General features: G+C 39.7%; 1 protein-coding gene across 2 annotated transcripts in view; it reads left to right on the top strand.

Annotated features, from left to right (window-relative positions):
• Window positions 1-23,209, top strand: part of slit3 (slit homolog 3 (Drosophila)) — a 247,995-nt gene that overhangs the window by 125,368 nt on the left and 99,418 nt on the right. For both annotated transcript variants that reach the window (XM_086016387.1, XM_086016396.1), the window contains one exon: window positions 13,228-13,299. In XM_086016387.1, the coding sequence (XP_085872513.1) occupies window positions 13,228-13,299 (72 nt within the window). The remainder of the gene's footprint in view (window positions 1-13,227; window positions 13,300-23,209) is intronic.

Below are 23,209 nucleotides of genomic sequence, written 5' to 3'. Positions count from 1 at the left end.
CTTGTGGCGTCATCACAAAAGGAGTAGTGTGTTGAAGCAAAGGGTTCAAGCAGAAATCCGGCTTCCATCTGCTTCTTATCAGCACCTTACTGTATTCAAATGAAGATTTATGGCGGCCTATAAAGCATCAGGGCTCTTTGGATGATTAAGATGTATAAAAGCCTTCGTTGTACAGATGTGAAGGTCTGCAGCATGAGCGGCCGGCCTGCCGCATGTCCCGTCTCCCTCCCCAAGATTGCTGTAAATTCATGCTGGACGCCAAGCTCCACCGGGGATGATGAATTTAAAGTTAAATGGACCTCAAAGTGTCTGCACTGTGTGTGTGCGTGCGTGGGTTTGGTGTGTGTTTTTGTGTGTGCGCATATGTGCGGATGGGAATGTGTGAGAGAGAATGCATGAGTGTTTATAAAACACTGTGAAAATATGAGCGAGCGTGTGTATAGATATTTGTGCATTTAGTGCGAGAGTATGTGTGCGTGCGAATGAGATTGCGTGGGCGCGTGAGAATATGCGTGTGTGCGTGATGTGTGTGTCTGAGAAAGCGTGAGAGTGAGTGAATGAGTTTTAAGTGCGCATTAGAATATGTCTGTGTATACATTTGTATGTGTGTGTTTCTGCAAATATGAGCTTGCGAGTGTGTGGATGTGTTTGTTCGTGGGTATACCTGAGAGCGCATGTGCGTGCATGTGAGAGTATGATTTGCCCGTGAGTGTGTGTAAAATATATATATGACATATATGGGGACCAAAGTACTGCAGTATGTGCATCATCCCTATAGTTGCTTTTAACACATCTTGTCTCTGGCCATTATAGGGATTTGAAATGTAAAGTAAAAAAAATGTATCTTGCATCTCTTTCTGCCATCCCTTGAAATCGTCCTCTGCCGGCATTTTCCGTTCATCCCTCCATCCCTCGTTTAGCCAAGGTGACTGGGGCCATTTAAAAAAAAAAAAAAAAAAAAAAAAATGCTCCAGTCCTCCATTAGGCCAGCAAATGGGGAGGAGTGCAAGAGGGGAAAAAAAAAACTCCATGACATTCTGTCCCTGGTGGACACCGCATTGATTTTCTTCTTCTCACTTTGTTTGTGGCCGCGGGTAGCGCCGGCCGCCACTTCTTTCCCGTTCATACGTGCACTCTTCTCTTTTGCTCTCTTGTTTTCCCTCCATCCTACTGGCCAATGGCCACGTTCCCGTTTGATTCTGGTTACTACACTTCACCCGATTGGAGCCGGTTCAAATCCGCTGCTTTGCTGGAGCTGCCAACAACCTGGCAGATATGTTTGTTCAGCTAATGCTATGTGTCACCGTGCTACACTTTGGATCATGAGTGTCGAGCTTTTTCAATTCGGTGCTCTTGAGTTGTCTCAGTTTTCTGATTGGTGCTCTAGACGTGACTGATCTCAAATATTTTTTTCTATTCAGTGCTTCAGACATGGCTAAACTCAAAACGGTTTCCTGTCCAGCGCTGGAGATGTGACAAATTTCGCCCTTGTATTAGGTGCTCTAGATTTTAATAATCATTATTAGTTACCTAATCCATGTCCGCTGATAGTGTAGTGGTACACACGCCTGAGTTGTGTGCGGGCAGCGTGGGATCGATTCCCGCTCAGTGACAGTGTCTACGTGTGCCCTGCGACTGGCTGGCGACCAGTTCGGGGTGTAGTCTGCCTTCGCCCATTGACGGCTGGGATAGGCTCCAGCAACTCCCCGCGACCCTATATAGGATAAGCGGTTTGGAAGATGACATGACATGACAGTTACCAAATCCGAACTCAAGACTTGTATTATGTCCGTTTTTTTTTGTAGAGTAACACTGTTTTACACCGTCCTCTCAGTTAAGATTTTCTTTAAAAGAAAAAAAAAAATTGAAATAAGAACCCTAATCATTTTGTTAAACTTTTTTTTTTCATAAACATAAAAGCAGCATTGTGCTTTTAGAGGCTAATTAGCCTTTTTATTTTTTTTACAATGAGTGAATTTCTCCTCCAACTTGGTTGTGCAAAAGCTTTGTTTACATAATATTCATATTTTCGTGAAAAGACCTCAAACAACAATAGTGAGGAATACTAAAATCATGCTAAAATCGACCTTGTTATGCTTAGGAACATTTGCAATTTCCATTCAACACAAGTTGAGTTCTACCAAAGCATGCTCTTGATGCAAATGCATATCATATTTAACACTGAAATATGTTTGGAGAAGCAGCTTTGGGGATACTCTGTGTGACCTCGAACATAATCATTTGAAAAGTTACCACAAATGCTTCTTTTTTTTTTTTGTATTTTTTTTTTTTACTCTTTTACTATGCCTGAGCCTATTTTCAAATTCTACCTTGCAGAATCTTTGCTAATGCTGTTTTATTTATTTTCATCTTTGATAGCGGTACATTATTGGAGTAAGTTATTTGTCTGGTTTGGTACTTGACCCGGTTAGGGACAATTACAGGGACGGATGAAAGCCCGCTTCCGTCCTTGCTTATTCCATCCTTTTTAAAAAATGTATCGTCCTCCGTCCTCAATCCCTAAAATGGGCATCCTGGACCGCTCCTTCCCTGGTACGGAATTCCCGTATCTGATTATCGGAACGATTTAAACTTGTATCTCAAGGCACCACTATAGTTAGTTATTCATTAATATATTAATTAGTCATTGTGAAGATGATGTCGATTCTTCTTCTTATTGTGAATATGATTATTACTCCCAACTACGTCCTGCGTATTGTGCTCCTTGTGGAGGTCAAATTGCACCAAAGATATTTTATGACAACAGCAGCCACTCCAGTGGAGAGGCATACAGTCATGGACACATCAGATAAGCTGCCAGTGTTTCATATACCTCACATTACACTTCAGTACACACTCGCACACACGCTTTATCTTTTATCTAGTGCAACATCGTGGTCTCATAGCGGTCCTTGTTTTCCATCTGCCTGCCTCTTCTCTCTGCGATGTATTTTTTTTGTCATTTGATCAAATTGAATTACTAACCCCCCCCGCCCCCCTTCCCCGCTCTGGATTCACCCATGCTCGACATTACAGTACCAGCGCACCTTTTGGCTGTGTAACCAAAACACAAGACGCCGTTTCTTAACAATACACCTGTCGGCTTTTATTATTTACCTTTCTCCTCCTTCACATTATCTCGGGCTATCTCCTCTTGCACACTTCACGCTCGCGTACCCACAATGCACTGCTGGAAGGCAGTTTGTTTGAATTATGGCCGTGGTTCCTGCGAGGGGAATACGCACAACTTTCTCACCCAGGTTGTTGCGTGGCGCTCACATTCTTGGATTTACCCAATGTCATGGGGATGATTCGATATATTGTACAAAAAGACTTAAATAATATATAATTGGCATTTAATCATGTGCTTACAGCCTTACACTTCTATCGAAACGTTTTCTATTGTGCATTCTGGATGTGGCTGATGTCAATGTTTTCTATTTGGCACTTTGACATGGTTAATCTGAAGTAATTTTCTACTCAGCGCGCTAAACATTTAATTTGAAGCACTTTTCTATTATATTTCTTCTCGTTGTAGCTAATGTCAAACAATTTTATATTTGGGGCGCTAGATGTGGCTGATGTCTTACCAGTTGTCTTTTCGGGGCTCTGAACATAAAGTAGCTAATGTAAAGCAGTTTTCTATTCAGCGCTCTAGATATGCCTATCTCAGTTTTCTATTCAGCGCTCAGCTCATATGTGGCTAAATTCAGTTTTCTATTCGGCGCTAGAGATATGGCTAATGTCAGGCTACTATTCACCGGTCTAGATATGGCTAATGTCAGGCTACTATTCACCGGTCTAGATATGGCTAATATCAGTTTTCTATTCAGTGGTCTAGATGTGACTGATGTCTAACAGTTTTCTTTTCGGGGCTCCGAACATACAATAGCTATGAACCTATAGTAGCTAATCCAAAGCAGTTTTATATTTAGCACTTTAGATGTGTCTCATGTCAGACAGTTTTCTATTTGGTGCGCTAGACAGCAAATTTTTTTACGTAGCCCTATGGACATGTGTCACAGTTTTCTTTTTGGCACATTTTGACGTAGCTAATCTCTAACAGATTTCTATTTGGTGCTATAGGTGTAGCTAATATGAAACAGTTTTCTATTCAGCGCTCTAGGGGTAGCAAATTTTAATTTTTTTTTTTTTTCAACAATCGAGACTTGGCTAGTCTATGGTTTTCTTTTCGGCACTCTAGATGTGGCTAATCTCAAACTGTTTTCTATTCCGCACCCTGCACAAGACGAATCGTGAAATTTTCTATTCAGCGGTCTAGATATGGGTATTCTTAATCAGTTTTCTCTTGGGCACTTTTGATGTAGCTAATCTGAATCTGTTTTCTATTAGGACCTCTAAATGTAGCTAATTTGAAGCAGTTTTTCACTATGTAATATAATAGTTTAGTATTTCACCTTTTAATGTTATGGGATAAATATTTTGTCTAAAATTACGGAATTTTTAATTGTGGTCATTTAATTTTGATGTATTTATGTTTCTAAATGGAACCAAATCTGAGGTGGACTAGTTTTCCATGACTATTTGTTTTCAGCCTTAGTGTTCCCACCATCCTGGATGGGATACTTTTAATTTTGAGATTTTCCACAACCTCTGTAGTTTGGCAAGAAAGCCTGATTGAAACTTGAGCTTGACGTGTCTCGTTTCTCTGTTTATCCCCCCTCATTCTGAGTTGTAAAAGAACCACTGCCAGCCAGTATCACTTCACATTTTCCTCATCTTGTGTAACACTGAATAAAGCCGGCTCATTATTTGCAAGCCAATACCTCCCGTGCCGTGCACACATTCACAGCATTAAAGCCCCAAGCAGTTAAAATCACAGCCAAAAAAGTCCATCAAGCCTGCTCGGAATGTTCGTTTTCATCCTCGCTCGTCAAGTTCTGGTCGTGCTTCTTGCGGTATGATACGGACGCGCTTTGCACGGGCCTCTGCTTTTAACCAATCCGCTGTTCGCGCGGGTGCGCGGCGATGATTTTATTGCAGATGAGGCTCGTTTGGCCTGAGAGCCAAGTGCTGACTTGGCATGTGGCGGGGGACCAGCATGCAGAGCTCTGACGCTACATTGTCTACATTAGCTGGGAGTTCATGGGGTCTGAAATGGGAAATGAGCGGGTGAAAATGACACTTTAAACAGCACTTTCCTATAGAAAAGATTTACAAACTATAGGGATAGTTCAAATGCAAAAGTAGACATCTACATTTCTTTCGTGACTTGAGCTATTTTTTTTTCTACTTCTGGCCATTTATTTCTATGACAGTATTCAGCGTCAATACGAAATGAGTAATAAGAGGCACATTTTGAGGAAAATCTAACTTTTATTGAAAATCTTTCAAAGACATCATATTTCTTTGCAAAACCAGACAACCAGACAATGTTCTTCAAATACAGACCAATTTGGTTTTGCTGAAAGGATAAACGTAACACCCTAGACTAGTCACCCAACCAAGTCGCAGAGCACATAAACACAATCATTCACACCTATTGGCAATTTAGAGTCTCAAATGAACTTAACTTATGAATATTACCGAATGTAGGCTGAGACAGATGTGTTAAGCACTAGAACAGCGTGCTGCCTGGTGCTTGAACAATATGGTGGGATTTCAGTCTGTTTGCCAAGTAAAGTTACTCAATTTTCTACTAATAAATAGAAAGTCATTGATTGTGTTTTTGCACTAAATCCTACTAAATTATAGGCTGTATTGGCGCCCCAAATAACTATAGCTCCCACTTTTGCTCTGAGTTGAAAGTTGATCCAATTAATCATTGATGGGCAATGGCGAACTTGGTTCTTCATCAGTTTGCAGTGGTTGCAGATGGAGCAGCAAGATTGTGTGTGCGTGCGTGCGTGTGTGTGCCAGATGGTAGCAAAGGAAGCACTGAATCAGTCTGCCAATAGGCTTCATCATAGACATGATTAAAGACACTAATTATATGGAAAGAAATTAAATTTGGGTCCCCCGGTCTTTGCCCTGTGACAAACATCCAATGTACGCACGCACGCACACGCACACACACACACAGTCCTTCACAAAGAACCATCTCATCGCAGACTGATAGCAATCATGTCACTGCTAATCAGGGTGCTTGGTGAACAAAGCTGTCGGAGGAATTCAATCATATCACAGATGATGAAACCATTTACCATCAGCGAAGACGCAGAAGGAGGAACGTGGCCTCCAACGCCGGACTTCAACTTACTCCTTATTTCCCGGAAAAATTGCAGACGTGAAGTTTCTGGAGAGCCGTGTGATCCCACGCGTCGGCGAGGAGATAAAGGCGACTCTCCGGGTACGCTCGGCCACTGATCTGATAAGACTTTATTAGTCCTCATGAGAGGTGCTGAGTTTCTCAGTAGGTGATCCGCTTCTTGAGAGGATCATGAGGATAGCTTTGCGGGTGTCCTGATCGCCCCTAAAATGAAACCAGACTTTGCAGCCCGTACTGGAGATGGACACCCGATTGAACCAGACTCATGCAAACACCAGGGCAACACACTCTTCGCCTCCAATTACTTTTCTAGTTCTAGTTTTCTTTTGAACGTAATCACCCTTGAGTGATTACCATGTTTACCATTCTCCATTCACAAAACTCAATCACCGCCAGACATTTTCAGACCCTCTTTTAACCTAATGTTTAAAAAAAAAATTGGAAAAATATAGATCAATTCCTGGGATTGAATGGCTGGACGGTGAAAAGAAAACTAAATTGAATGAGTTAGAGAGAGGTAAACATGCTGGTCTATTTAATCTCCTGAGACTACAACTCTGCTTCCTCTGGTCCGTTTGTATTGTGGTACACGTCACCAAACAGCACAGTGACTTTGTGTCGTAATCACCCCGGAGTATATGCACATATGGACAAAATAGTTGGTGCCCCTCTGTTAATATTTGAACCTGTTAAATTGTTATCAATAAGCACTTCATTAAAAATTAAACAATGTAATTGTGGGAGGTTGGCTCCATAGTTTACATTTCTGAATATGTGCAACTGTAGTCACAGGAACAGCAAACTGTTTGGAGATGGTCTTATATATAACCTTTGCCTTTACCAGGCTTGTCTCTAATTTTCGTTCTAATCTCAACTCGCTCCTTAGCTTCCTCTGGTCCATTTATAGCGTGGTACACGCGGCACCAAACAGCACCCTGACTACTTGTCACCCGTAAGTAAGCCGACTGATTATAACGTTGAAGACACTAATTAGAGTACACACCTTGGCTGAACATGCCCCTGTGGTCTGATTAGTTTGAATATATCCGACATAGCGCTCTACTGGGATGTTACATTAGTCCGCACTTCACTGCATTATACTGTATCACACTGTACTAGACTACACTTTTTTTTGTAGCGCCAATTCACAGCAGAAGTTATCTATCAATCAATCAATCAATCACATTTTATTTATATAGCACTTTTCATACATAAAAATGCAACTCAAAGTGCTTTAAAACATTCAAAGCAAAACATAGAATTATCTTCAATCAAAAGAAAAGATAAATTATTTAAAAGTTGTTGAAAGCCAAACTAAAAAGGTGTGTCTTGAGCTTCCTCTTAAAAATATCAACAGTCTCTGCAGACCTGACATCCTCTGGCAGGCTATTCTAAAGACACTGTAAACATTGAGCAGGTGAAGTACTCGACTCCTCATACATTGTACATACAGTATGGTACAAGAAAACATTACATTATACATTACGTTCCGGTATTTTACGTTATCTGTAGTACGAGCCACAGTTCTGCTCACCCCAGTCGGATAAACATTACCGGAAAAGTAGTCAACTTAATTATTTTTAGCGTGGTAGCTCAACTCAGCTTCTGGCTGGCAGATGATTTTAGAAGTACATCAAACTCATTTTGAGCGACAATATTGAATGTCAATTGTGATTTATTTTTAGTAGTTGTCTTCGGAGCGTTGTTGATTGGATATTTTGCACCAGTTGACTACATGTGTCCAGCCCACATTGACCATGTGACCTACTTGTATAAAAGCAATACCACGCCAGTCCACTTGAGCTTGCCCTGACGAAGGCCGACCAAGGCTGAAACACGTATTCATTTTTTTTTTCAATGGACCATGTTACAATAAAGGCCTTTTAATTCAGAATCACTTTTGAGTGCCTCAGTTTCCTGTTTTTGGAAGTCCTGCGCTGATCACTCGACCAAAGAGCACCACAAAGATATTTTTGGACAAAACTCAAAACACCAGAGAAGCACTCCTGTATGCTTTGATTGTGTAATTTTAAACGCAGTTTAAAAATATTAGGGTGACAGCAGTTGGGAACCACCTTATTAGAGTATCGCTTTTTTTCCAGTTTTGGTACTCAGTGGATACACCACCCTATATTATTCTATTACGCTACGCTGAACTTGCTATCTGACAATGTACTGCATTGCACAAAACAATACATAACGTACAAGGTAATACGCAAAACTACGTTGTACACTACCTCACGCTGCACGAGGGATGCAAATGTTGCGAGTCCAGTGTTGGCCTGTAGGCACCAATTTGTATTCTTTTTTTTAATGTTTCCATTTGGGTCCAAAGTGTATCGACACCAAATGTTAACCGCCAGCAGCTGGCGAGTGGATGGACATATACCGTACATGAAAAATGCACTTCGTTGTAAATCAAAGCTTTTTTATGGCCCCGATACGCATGCTAAAAGTTGTGCGTGTACCTTCACCGCAGCCATTGAAAACACAATGTGTTTTTTTTAAACCATGTTAACCAGATGTTTGGCCTATACAGCAAACATTCATCAAGGTTGGATTTGTTTAATCCTACTGATGGACTAACAAGCCAAGCAACAGAGACTATAAATTCATTGAGCGTCATGAAAGATATAGGTATTGTTTAGGTCTATGTGAAGTACAGAGATCAGTTCATTTGATGTAGTACTTTCCCGTTTATAAACATTTTAAATGAATTTGGGACTCGAGCAACCCTTTGCATTCATATCGTCCTTCCACACAATTTCTCTGTCCAACAAAAAACATGACACATTCGCAGATTTTTGTTTTTTTTTAGAAAAATGTTTGATTTATTTTTGTCACAGATAGGGTAAAGCATGTCAAATCTTAAAAAAAAAAAAAAGTGTTTTTTCTTTGGACAATACGTGAAGAAACAGACAAAAAAGTTTTTTTTTTTTTTTTTTTGTGTGTAATTTCAAAATTAGTCCACACCATTGACATTTAAAAATATAAACTAACCTTCTAAAGAATATATTATGTGAAAAATGCATTTGCTGGGTGTCATGCCTTTGCCCAGTGCTTCTCAATTACTTTCTGTTATGCCCCCCCAGAAAGGAGGGAAAAAAAAAAAAAAAAAAAAACATTCGCGCCCCCCAACCCACCACCCACTCTCCGCCGCAACTATAAATAACAGCATTTGTCTATAAAATAGTTATAGGTGCACCTCTGCATAACATCGTATCCTTGTTAACATACAGAAAACAAAAATGGATATAGTTCAATTTACAAGATTAACCTTATTAAGAATTTAGAATTTAGATTTAGTGCAGTACGGCAGAAAAAAAGCATTTTCCCCAGGGTCACGCGCGCGCCCCCCTCAGCATCGCACAGCACCCCCCCTGGTGGGCCCACCCCACTATTTGAAAAGCACTGGCTTAGCCCAAGGACAATTTTAGCCGATTAGAAACCTGAAGAAAGTAATTTTCGGAAAAAGGCACAGTAAAAAACACAATCTAGCAAAAGTCTAATGGGACAACTTATTATAATACCTTACATTACAACAAAAATGTGATTCCCAACTGCTGGTGCCATGAGATAATCAGGTGGGCTGGTGGAAAATATCACATTTTATTTAATTAATTGGTCAAATACTTATTTACTTCATGAAATGTACAGTTGCTCATCTATATATGCCAGGTATAGTGTCAAGCAAACAATGAAATGCTCCTCCGCTAGACGGCAAAAGACAAGAGTATTTCTGTATATGCCTGTTTTTTATGGTGTACTGCTAATGTGAATGATGTGCCTTGGCTCAATAAAGGTTAGAAAACGCTGATATAATTTACCCTTGAATGAAAAAATAACAAACAAAAAATAAATCATCAATCTTATGTACTGAGATAACACTGAAAGAAGACAAATCTTTAAAAAATCCACAAATGACATCTTTTAGTAGTAAGAAAAATTTCCTCCATCTTTTGTGGGGGGGAAAAAAATGTCCACCTGTCGTCGTGGCGACATGGCTCTAAGGATGCCCTCTAAGGAGACATAACGGGGCACACCCCCACTGCGAGGGCTGCCTTAGTGGCACACGTTGTCCATTGAGTATGAGGTCAAGGGGAGGGGAAGGTGAAGAATGGACAAAAGGAAGGACGGATGCTTGGAAACAAACATGAAAAGCAAAAGTGAATGGATGCAAGTGATTAGATTTGGAGTATTTTGAATAGTTGAGTCCATCCGTTTGCTCCATGTAAGCAACTTCAGTTCGAATAGGAAGATTAGGCTGAATGCAGTGGGAAGTAACAAAGGGCAAATAATGTATCACTAAACTTAAGCCGGGCGGCACGGTGGTCGACTGGTTAGCGCGTCCGCCTCACAGTTCAGAGGTCGTGGGTTCGATCCCGGCTCCGGCCTCCCTGTGTGGAGTTTGCATGTTCTCCCCGTGCCTGCGTGGGTTTCCTCCGGGTACTCCGGTTTCCTCCCACATTCCAAAAACATGCATGGTAAGTTGATTGGACTGTCTAAATTGCCCCTAGGTGTGATTGTGAGTGCGGATGTTTGTCTCTGTGTGCCCTGTGATTGGCTGGCAACCAATTCAGGGTGTCCCCCGCCTACTGCCCAAAGACAGCTGGGATAGGCTCCAGCACGCCCGCGACCCTTGTGAGGATAAGCGGTATGGATAATGAATGAATGAATGAATAAACTTAAGCCGATTTGTCAGGTGTTTTTACTTTACATTTCTATTTTTCTAACAACTTTTTACACTTGACTCCCTGCATTTGAAAAGTGGTCTTGACTTTTCTACTCCCTACTTTATCAAAATAGGCTGCTTAATTTTTCTACAATTTATGTGGAAACGTTGTTTCACAAAGACAGTAAATTTGCATTTTCTTTTTTTTTTTTTTTTCATTGATTGAGATCTTAGGGCCTTGTAAAGCAGAAAAAGAAAAATTTCCCCACTGTGGGATCAATAAAGGCATTCTTATTCTTATTCTTATTCTTAACAACAGGGACAGGAGTGACATGGAGGAACTAAGGGGATAGGTTCTAATCTGAGTTACAAGTACTGGTCATTTTTGTTTTTCAGTTGTTAGTTAGCTAATTCACCATTTTAGCACTAGCTAGCACAAGCTAGCTCTCGTCTGAAAAACTTGCAACATATGTGATGTTGTTTTCTTATTGTCTTTGTCCCAGATTAGTAAAACAAGTTTTATGTCTTTTTACAAGTTGTATATGTAATTGACAGTAAAAAAAAAACAATCATACTTCAAACTTTTGTACATTAAGAATCACTGAAATCATGACCCACTCAAATGTGCATTAAAACACAATTGCAATGACCTCAAACTTTTTTTTATGCCTACACATACCTCTAAATATCTCACTCGTGCCAGGGCGAAACATATGTTGTCACAAATCTATACTATTAGCTAATCCACATTTATAGGTGTTATTTACAGAATTGTTGACCAATGTGAAGTAGTAAAAATAGCTTGCTCCCTTAAAACACATGCCGTTTTTGGGGACTGCTGAAAAGTGATGATTTTGGAGGTAAAAGGAGTCCTTCCGCCTGAAACGGTATTTGCTTTAAGCCTCCAGTAACTGAACCATATCACACCGAGTCATCAAGGGAATTTTCCAGGCCGTGACAATGAGGTGTTCTAGAGCAGCTTCGTCAGCAAGAAGCCCTGTTTGACACACTGGCTCTCAGTCTGACTTTCTTTTTATTTATTTTTTTACTTTTTCCCCACCTTCTCTCTGTGACTTGCGCACACTCATGGACGACAAGTCGCTCTTAAGCCACCACACCTGTAGACTTGCATTTTCAACCCTGAAAAAAAGGTTTTTTGAAAAATTTGGGGTCAGACCCTATTCCCCGTGTATAGTGACGAGCGAGTAATGTATTTAGAAACAAATCGCTGAATTGGCTTTACAGGGTCTTTTAAGTACATTCAGTGTTTTTTCTTTTCTTTTTATACTTACACACATTGGATCAGTTCTACTTTTACCAGATTTTCACAAGTATCGATACTTAAGTGTACACTGTGAGTAATTTTGCCACCTCCGGCTGAATGAAAGGATGGATGGAAGGATTTGTGAGGTTGTCTGGTTCACTACTGGAGCGGTGGATGTGTAAGTAAGGAAAGTGGCGGTCTGGACTGATGGCGTCTACCAAGATCAAATTAAAATAAAAGCCACGGATGGATGACAGTGGGCACAAGGGGGGGGATGAAGATGGCGTTGTTGGAGGAGGGGGAGCAGGGAGGTGGGGGTCGCCATGTGGGAGTTGAGCCAATGAGGCGTGGACTGGCTGTGTTTTTGGGAGGAAGGAAGTCGTGACTGCCGGTTGATTTACGGCGGCTTTGCTTTTAATGAAATTGTTTCAGTGACAGAGCCGGTAAAAGGCCCTTAATGGATTGGCCGGCCTAATGTAATGAAATTACTCCCTCTTTCACTACACACAGGAAAGAAAGAATAAAAGATGACATTGGCAGCAGGAGGAGGAGGAGGCGGAGGAAAATGCAATTAATATTTACAGAAGAGACAAGAAGGGTGGGCACTTCCTCCCCACTCTCTCTTTCTCCCTATGGGCGTCTACCTCGCTCTGCCCCTCTCTCTCTCCCCCATCTGGCGGGCGAGCGAGGCAGCAGGTGATAGGCTGCCGCCACGTCGGCCGTTTGGCCACTTCTATTCCTCCTCGCTGGCTCTCCTTTTTCCTCTCCTCCTCCTCCTCGGGGCGGCTCACATCACGGCGCTGAGGTGAGAGCGGCCATCCCCTCCGCTGTGTGTGTGTGTGTGTGTGTGTGTGTGCGCGTGAGGGCGCGTGTGTGTGTAGGGTCTTCTACTTTGAGCTCACTACTGAGGTATCACCTCCCCGCCGCCTCCTCCTCCTCCTCCTCACACACTCATTCACGCCTTTTTTTTTTTGGTAGTCCCTCCTCCCCACCTCAGCTGAGCGGACCTTGACTCTCGTGTGTGTGTTGTGTGTGTTTGTGTGTGTGTGTGTGTGTGCGCAGGCAACTGGACAGCAACCACATCAGCTGCATTGAAGATGGGGCTTTCCGAGCACTGCGCGATCTGGAGATTCTGTAAGTGGAGAAAAAAAATCTTCCTCCTCCTCCATCCTTCATCTAACAAGTCTCATCCTTCATCCTGTCTTCATTTTTATCATCTTCTTCACTTTAATAAGTCGAAGTGAATCATCTGAAAAATGTGGCATGTCGAAGTGTCTTTCTTACAAAATGTGCTTTTAAAGGTGTTGTAAAGGAGTGTTCTTGATCCTGACACAAACGCACACACGCACACGCTTGAATATTCCTGCATGCTGCTACCAATAAAAATGTGCTGATTAGGTGCCCAAGGTGCTGTGGATTATGCTCCAATTTTTTATATTGTTGCATTTTTATGTTCCTGGTGACATATTAAGAGGGTTTTTTTTTTTTTGTGTGTGTCTGTGTTGCACAAGTGTTGGCTCATTTGTCTGCAGGCATTGTTGGCAGTGTGTTGCCGCGTACGAGGAAAAGTTGGAGTGCCAGTGCGCTGCTGATAAAACTTGTAAATTAGTAGGAGAGGATGCAGAGGAGGAGAGGATGTCAAGACGTGAGTGGGAGGGGAAAAAATAAAATAAAAAAAATACAAATTCCAATTTGGCCACTCTGAATACATGTTTGAATTGTAGTGGTTGGTAGGGAGACGGTCAAACCCACTAATGGGAAATAATGCACTTTAGTTAATAATTAATTCAAGTTAAAAAATAATTGGTTTGACTTCTTTTCATTGGCAAAAGCAGGCGCTTTCCAATTGCAAATTGAAATGACGGCAAAGCTCAATAGTAAGCCACTAATAGGAAAATAGTAATTGGTGTCAAGCAAGTATGTGGGAGTGATGAATCTTGACTGTCCTAAGATTTTTACATGTAGGGGAGGAGCTAAGTTTAGCCTGGGTAGTTAGTGGAAGTTATGAGAGTTTGCATGTTTTCACTATTAAACAAACAGCTGTCTCGTTTTTGCTTTATAATTGCTATTTTTAATCTATGAGACATTTATTTTTAAGGGTAATGTATGTTGAGTTAGAAATTGTATTTGCGACTTTTGTCTGTGGTATATTTACTGTTGAAACTGTTAATACGTACAATTATAAAAGAATATACATATATTTAGGCTAGGTGTTCATTGACTTTTAGTTCGCAGTCTCATTGAAACGTCTGAGGACACGGATAGAAATACACATTCAGATTAGCTGACCTTGTCGCTAAAGCGTAAAACCCCACGGTCCTTTTTTTTGACGAGCTAGCCCTCAAGTCTCCACTCGGATAAAAATTGCGTCTTGAAGTAAGCTTATCTGACTGGTGTGTGAAATGTGAAGTGAAATCTGACTGCCCTCAGCCGATCTGAGACGATGGTGTACTTCATTAAAGTAACAAATAGGAAGAACTCGTACTCAAGTTCCTGGGCTCAGCCTACGGTCGTGGAGTGAAATTAAGGTTGACACGCAAAGCTAAAGGGAAAATGAAATGCCAATCAGGCTAATAATGTTTGGTGATAGACATTCAGACAAGTCAAGCTAATAGATGCTAAGTGCTAACAGAATGTGATAACCTTGAAAAAAAGCATTTCACAGTGTGCAACACATTAGATTTTAAACCACTAAATTATAAATTAGACATTTAGCATGGAAATAGTGTGTTTTGGAGCAAATTGCATGTTTAATGAAAATTGAAAAAAGTATGTGCATTTTTATAATTAAATATTGTAAATGGTAAATAATATTAAAATCATCAAAATGATGCAATTGTGTAAAAAATCCTACGCATTTTCCAACCACATTCTTTAAATATACTTAAACATGTTGAACACACTTTAAATGTATTTTAGTGCAAAAAAAAAAATGGATCTGTTGAACAGAAAAATCAGCGCGATAAGTCTGCCTTAATAACTTAGTAACTTTTTACCTCAAAAAATTATTGGTTATCTTGGATTTTTTTTTTCTCCAAAGTAGACCTGCAAATGTCATTGTTAGCCACTGTGCTAGTATGGACAGTTTGATCATAACACTGCTCTTAAATATAGAAAAAGAAAAAAATAAATCTGTTCTCAAAATCAATCTATTGCACATGAAATAAACTAATTTTACTTAAATGTTGCAAAACAAACAGTTAATAAAGATGGAATGCAACTCTACTTAGAAGTTAAATACAACTGAACTGAACAAGTAAAAATCTATCAGTGATACTTTCACATACCACTAGAGAGAGCTCTCGTGCCATTAGTGGTATTTGTACCACACTGTCACATCTCACTTAATTTTTTTTTTTTTTTTTTTTTTTTTTTTAATAGGGCATTTTATAATTTCAAACAAAAAAAATATGTTTTCTAGTCATTTTATGCGATTGTGATATGACTCCACTCTGTGATGCGTCGTTAATCGTTGCCATCCGTCTCGCGTCGCCGTGGCGTTGATGGTGCAGTGTGAGTCTGCCTAATGTGCTCACATGAATGATTAAAGAGTCGAGGCTTCCAGTGGAAACGGTTCGCTCCTTGGTCGTGCGAGAGCCGGTCGCAAACAGAGCCAGGATGCTTTTGAGAAGAATTCGTGTAGCGACCATCTTTTCAGTCGCTGACTTCTGATCTCGGAGGAGAGACTTTGCTTGATGCGGGACATTAGCAATTCATAAGAGGCCTGGCGCCGGGATTTACGATACACTGTAAATACGCAGCAGAAGGCGGGACGGGACACACAATTTATTCACCCCGGTGTGACGTTTTAATAAAGCCAGGTGCGCGCGCGCGCACACACGCGCGCGCCCATCTGTCCTGTCCCAAGTGGTTGAATGTGTGACCATAGTACAAAATGATGTGAGGTCATGCAATTTCACTATTACATTGTAATATTCCACTTGTGACTTCTTTTAGAATAGGAGTACAGTAATGGCACCAATATTCATAGGGGCTTGAGATGGAGCCCTGCCGTGAATAGCCAAAAACCGCCAAGTAATAGGCGCCCCCTTGAAACATGTCATCATCCATCCATCGCCTTGCGCTTATTCCAAAATAGCAAAAACCATACCATGTGAAAAACATACATTGATGACATGAATTAAATAAGCTCAAAAAATGAACTTTTTCCCACACTTTCTCCTTCAATTGTGCTGCTCATTCTGGTGTTCACTCCTTGACCACCTGGGGGCAGTGTAAGACGAAACAAGGATATGTACTGGAGACTAAGCTCCTCTCTTGGCTGTTCAGTACGGCAGTAATATTAGTCGTTCTTCACAGAGGATAAAGACTATAACTGGATGCTGTGGTATTGTCTATCTACATGAGTTGCTGCCTGTTTGGGTTCAGATACCTGTTAGTGTGTGCCTCTGGAACATTAAGCATTAAGCTAGTGGAGGCTATGTGGTTGTTTCATATACACGACGCCTTTGTTTTATATTCAGTCTGACAGTAAACTTAATCAGGACTGGTAGTAAATGGCTTTATTTAAGAATATTTCAAACAAGGTCGGTCTTGTTGTGCCGAGAGTCACTTGTCACAATAGAGCAAAGCAATTTATTTTTTAAAACTTCATACACATGACCCGGCCCATCTGCCTGTTTTAAAAATCAAATGTGACCCCTAAGCACAAATGTTTGTCCGATGAGACCATTAAAAAGACTAACTCTGGGCTCACTATTTGGCAAGCGAGATTTCACAGTCGTTATGTGTTCGAAAGTGTTACGAAAGTAATTAATAATTAGATTGCAAAGCACAAATAAGATTGAGGTAAGGCTCTCATCTCTCTCCTCGCCATCGTCACTGTAAGTCAATGTGACACCTCGCTGGTGTGGAAACAGCCAAGCCCCAAATTGAGTCAGTCAGTCAGACATTTGTTCCATTAATAATGAATGCGGGCCTGCCTCCTCCCTCCCTGTGATCCTCCGCCTCTTCTCTCCACGCTTTCGTTTTGTCTTTTCTTTTTGATACCCGTTAACGTCCAACGGCTTGCTCCATGTCCTCTTTTGATCCTGCTCGCACTCTTTCTTCTTCCAACGTCTTTTCTTCTTGCGTTTTCGTTGACAAATTGACTTTTGTTGCGTCTTTCTGTCATTTGATCAAATTGATCGCGTATATTACACATCGACTGCAACAACTGGCTGCTTTAGCCACACTGTTGCCTACCTTTTCCATCCATCTGCTCCCTTTTTCCAACTCCACCCTTTTTCCCCAAAAATGTGCGGGGGGAAAAAAAATCTAGTGTAACAGCATTCGGAGGCTAAATAAACAATAAGCTTGCTTTTAGAAGCGCACTGCTTTCATCAAAGCAGCATGTGAGAAGGAGGAAGAGACATGCGGATTAAGGGAGATGTCAAACTTTATTGATAAATGGAAGCAGAGCTCTTCTATGATCTGAGTGTCATAAATACTTTTTATTCATATTATGGAATTTATTATTGGATATGTTGGTAAAAGTCCCCCAAAAATTGTAGGGCGCAAAAGTTTGGAAATGCAAATCTACACAATTTTAATCATTTTAATTTTAAAAATGTTTAATACGTTTTTTTGTTTTTTTTTATTTGTAAACACTATTATCATTTTCATACGATATCGATGGCTAGAATGACCTCTCCTTGCCAAATAGTGAGCATAGATGGTCCCGCATTATACAGGGTGCCTATGTTCGATTTTCATAGTTTTTAAAAACGGTTATTAATCTTTTCTTTTAATGATTAAAAACTACTACAAAATATGGTTGTTTTAAAAAGAGCGGTCAGAATGACTTCTTGCTTGCCAAATAGTGACCAAACATGGTGCCACTTTATACATGGAAACCATGTTCAATTTTTGTACAGGATTTTGAAAAATGGTCCTTAATTAGCCATTTCTAATATTTAAAACTGCTCTAAATCATCATTATCATCACCGATTGTTTTACTCCCTGCTGGCCAAATTGGGAGTTTACATGGTACCACTTCATAATAAGGGCATCCCTGTAGATAACTTTCATACTTAAAATCTTCTAAACTAAAAATGGAAAAAGCATCCACATCCTAAATAACAGCAGCCTGAGTGATGTCCTGTTTGCCAAATAATGAGCCCACAATTAACCCCATTTCTAGTTAGAAACTAGAACCCAACCCAAACCTTATTTTTTTATTTTTATTTTTTCAAGAATATGTTCTATGCGGGCCCACTAGTTAAAACAAGGCATTCTGATTAATATTGCGTTTGTGGAATATGAGTTAAACACCAAAATCCACCCATTTTAGCCATCTCAGGGGCGGCCATTTTGGCACTTCTGCTGACTGAAAATGACATCACAGTTGCTCAGTGCTCAGGTAATGACCAACCATGGCTTAGCTTCAGATGACAGGTGAGGCTGCAGAGAACATTTTACTCTTGGAAAAAAAATGTTTGAGTTGACTTCCACTTTAACCCATTATGAAATAATTGTTACAGTAGGAATTAGAACACACATACTCCTAAGCGCAACTGTAGTTTGTCAAAAAGTGGGCTGACACTGTTTATAATTAGTTTATAACATCATTATTCATTCCTCAGGTTATTACTGTTTTTGAATTGTTTTTCAAATGTGTTTCCCTTTCAATCAACACTTCAGCACATTTCAAACAGTGGCCTCACAATGAATTCACGCTGGTGAATTGAGATGTGATTAGTGAGTTTGACCCAAGCGGCGGGGGGGGGGTCATATTTTCCTGGGTGTTCATATCCGCACAGTGGCTTTGGTGATGAAGATCGACTCGGATGCTGCCAGAGTGAAAAATTAAAAGAGGAAATTTGCATGTGGCGATGACTTTTGGTCGGCCGCCCGATGATTAAACGGCGCCAATTTGTGGGCGGCCAAGTCAGTTTGTGGAATTAATCGTCGGGTTGTTAGCGTCCATATCGGCAAAAAGCTGCCAGGGACGATGAAGTGGTTTGGCTAAAATGTGTAATAATTACAAGATGCCAGTTGGGCTCCATTTTGTGGTTTGTGATCAGAATGATTTATCATGGAGAACATTAAACAAAAATTGTAATTTTGCTGGGCTGGTAAAAATAGGATTAGATAGTAAAGATCAAAATATTGTGCAGTAAGAATAAAATAAAATTGGAAATTAGGGCAATATGCAGAAAATCTAACTAAGCACTCAAGAAAACAGGCCCAATGCTACAAGTACCCTAAACATTCTCATTTGCCACTAATATGTACAAAATCCAGAAAGCCAACATTGTTTAGCTATTCCACAGTTTATTTAATGTGAAACAGTAAATACTGGTCTTTGGCCATTAAAAATAAGGGAAATGTTTTTTAACAAAATAGCCCTTTATAATATATAAAATATGATCCAGAGGGACCCACCAAAACCTTTTTAACAATAGAATCAATAAACCGCCATAATCTTGGTCTTTATTTTATTCATTTTTTAAGAAAGAATAGTGACAGTGTTCAAATAGCCATTGCTTAAAGCATTATAACACAGATGCTATTCGTTAGCCCCTCTATGACGTTTTGCATTGTTTTTTAGCATCAAGCTAAAGTGACTTCAAGGCAAAGCTATGTGATTATTTTAAATACACAAGTTGTAATTCTCTGTGTCTTATGTTACGTTTGACAGTAAACCTCAACTGGTGGTGACATTAAACAGCTTGTATTTTGTTTTGTTTTTTAAGATAGCTAAAAATAAACATAAAGTGTTTCACTCGAAAGATTATAATATAGCAGTATGCCTGTGGAATCTAATCCCCCAAATTTGAATAGATTCCTCAGACCATCTGTGGTTGAATACATAAATTCTCTGGACTCTATTTGTGGTATAGTCATGCACTGAAAACAATATTTGGCACCTTGTGTTAGTTGGACTTGTTGCTCTTTTTGTAGTTGCGTCAGCGCACGCAGATGGAAGTGTTTGATGCGGGCCTGTTTGTCTTTCCATGTGTTGCTGTCATTTCACGCTCCATCGCGCCCCCTGAGCATGCCAACATGGTGGAAATAAGCGTTTACACGCACACCACGATGAAGCATTTCTTGTATTGTGTTCAAGCTTAAACACAAAACGCTCCAAGGATCCCCAACTGATTTGCCAGGCTATGTTTTAGGGCTAAACAAATAATCATGTTCAAATTGACATGGCAATGTAGTAGAATGCAATTTACAAAGCTGCAATTTAGGGGGAAAAAAAGCAACCAGGTGTGTGTGTGTGTGTATATAGATAGATAGATAGATAGATAGATAGATAGATAGATAGATAGATAGATAGATAGATATAGCTATAGATATCAAATTAATTTTAAAAATCATTCAAAAAATAACTGATTTATTTACTTCTTGTGGCAGCTGACCTCTTCTCACTTTGCAGCCAAACTTAAGAGGAGAGTCACTGTCTCAAAGATGGACTTTTATGTAGTTTTACTTGTTTGTTAATGTTGGTTGACAGCTGATTGGAGAAATCCAAAATAATTTGCGCACATTGCAAAAATTCAAATACCATATTAGTTGCACATCTTTGGTTTCTCATTCAACAGTTGTATTTTGCAGGAAAAGAATTGTGTTCAAAAATCAAAGAATTGGAATACAGTATACTTTTTCCCACATTAATTCCAAGATTTTACTCAAGTAAATATCTTTTTTCCAAGTTTTGTAAAACAAAATATTAGTTAAAAAGTTTTTTAAAATACGATTAATCGTGATCAATTCTGGAATATTTTGTAAATGAGTTTTTAAAAAATTATTGATTGACAGCATTACTATATTTATCTTCTAAATACTTTTTATACGTAAAAATATTTATTGTACATCTTATGTGTCGGGTTGAAGGGAAGTGGGAAAAGTAGTATATTCCCAACTATTCCAATAAGTTTTTAGGGGGTTGGGGGAGTAAAAAAAAACACAAGGGCAAGCAATCGTTGCTAATATCCACCAATCGATCGTACAGCAATCTATGCTTACAGACGTTAGCTGCCCGCTAACGTGCGATTTGTGATTCTGTCTTGTCTTGGGTTAATCCAGTTAGTGCGGCCCGTAAGTGATGGCTCCTCGTGTGATGATGAATGGTAATTTCGATTTAACATAACCGGACTAACGAGCGCGCTAATGAGTCCGACGCGATGCTGGACAGCTCGCGCTCGGTGGGCCGGCGCGGCGCATGCCAATGAGGCCCCTGGCACACATGAGACGTGGAGTGTTTTAATACATGCGTGCACACACTCAAATAGACACAGTGTGTGTGGCTAATGAGCAGTGGAGAGCGCCTCGTCGTCCTAATATGAAACTGATTAATTAATCATTATTCAAATGTCTTAAGCAGTTGGATTAGATGGCTTTTTCCCTTCATTGATCTTTCAACTTCTTTTTCCATTTTTTCCTCTCATGCCGATGACAACAAAGATTAATGAGAGCTGATCTTTTTTTCAGTATAAATAGTCTTTCATTTTTCAGAAGTGTCTTTAATTTGCGTGTAAATGTTCTCAGATGAAAGCAGGTGGTCGAAATGTATCACGGGCGGCCATTCATCAATAAGAGGGCTCAGAAATGAAGGGTAATGGGAACATGTTTGTTGTATTTTTTTTTTTTTAATGCTCCACCATTCATCAAATATGTAAATTGTCACACTGGATTATTAATGGTAGTTTTGCGAATACATGGTTCTTAACTAAGCTTATTGAAAGAAGTCAAAATATTATGAAAGTAGTAGTCTTAATTTTGACCAAATAGTCAGAAACGTATGACAAAAAAAAGTATAAATTTATAATTTTTCAAGATAATCTAGAGGCAGAAAAAATTAAGTTAATTTTATTAGGAAAAATATATTTTTTAAATGTATTAGAAAAATTTGAAAAAGTATTTTTCTACAACATAGTAAATTTTGGCAAATACCTTCATAATTTTGAGTTAGAACGAGAATAAATTTGGAGTTTTAGAACTGTGAGGTAACAATTTTTAATCAATAAAATTAAAACTAAAATAAAAATATTTTCTGAGTATAAAGTCATAATTTTCCAAGGGTAAAATCATAATAGCAAAAAAATAAAGAATAAACTAAAATAAAAAATGAACTTAACATTTTCAAGATATGAATATGAATGAATGTAAAATATGAATTAATTGTCTTTTAAAAACAAAACAAGATAACTTGTGGAATAAAATTGTGATTTTAGAATATCAAGTAGGAATGTTAAAAATGTTTCCACCTGGTCCATTTTTGATCTTTTTTGTCAATAGTGTTTTATTTTATTGCTGTAACATTCGATTTTTCACAATGTCCCAAAAATATTTTAGAATTTTATTTCTAATTTTTAATATCTTTCCAGTGTGGACTTAATGCCCTTGTTCTTCCACTTGATATGACATGTACCTTGTATTTATTCATGTCGCTCCATGCCAAGGTGACCAAATTGGCAATGGCTCTCGGTATGATGCCAAAATCACATCACATGTGACGGCAAGGGGTCTCGTGGTAATCTCATTTTAAATGGGGCCTGCTCGAGGTCATTCGACATGACTGTTTTTGCCCCCCACCCCCCAAACTTCAACTGGTGACAGAGTTCGACAAGCACCAGTGGCGTGACACGTTGATGGATGGAGGAAGTCGCGACATGACGTTTGGCCAAAGTAGCACAAGCACGCACGCATTTAGGAAGCCTCTCAAAGACTCCGCCGAGCCTAAAAAGGGAAAGAGCCGCGGCTGCATAATTTATGATCACTTTCCTCCACAAGCGCCAGAGAAATGATGTACAACTGTGTGTGTGAGCGCGCTTAGCAGAGTAGCTTTAGCCAAGCAGCAACTGTCATAATTCATAAGCAGAGAGTTGCTCGGCGCAATGTGCAAGGTGACTTTCAGTCAGCTTGTCACCCAAACGCATACGCGTGCATACACGCGTGCGACTATTTTATGCCCTATTAACTAAATCATTATCTTGTCGTTTTTAGAGCATCCTCTGTTGTTGTTGTGCAGCTTTTCGCTCACCTTTCCACCGGACTGGACAATATTCATGTTTTATTTAAAAGAGCCTCCAAATA

The sequence above is a fragment of the Filicampus tigris genome, chromosome 2 (genome assembly GCF_054856515.1).
Source record: "Filicampus tigris isolate MCC_2025a chromosome 2, RoL_Ftig_1.0, whole genome shotgun sequence".
NCBI lineage: Eukaryota > Metazoa > Chordata > Actinopteri > Syngnathiformes > Syngnathidae > Filicampus > Filicampus tigris.
Note: the sequence above shows the minus strand (reverse complement) of the source record. Positions and strands in the feature narration are given on the sequence as shown.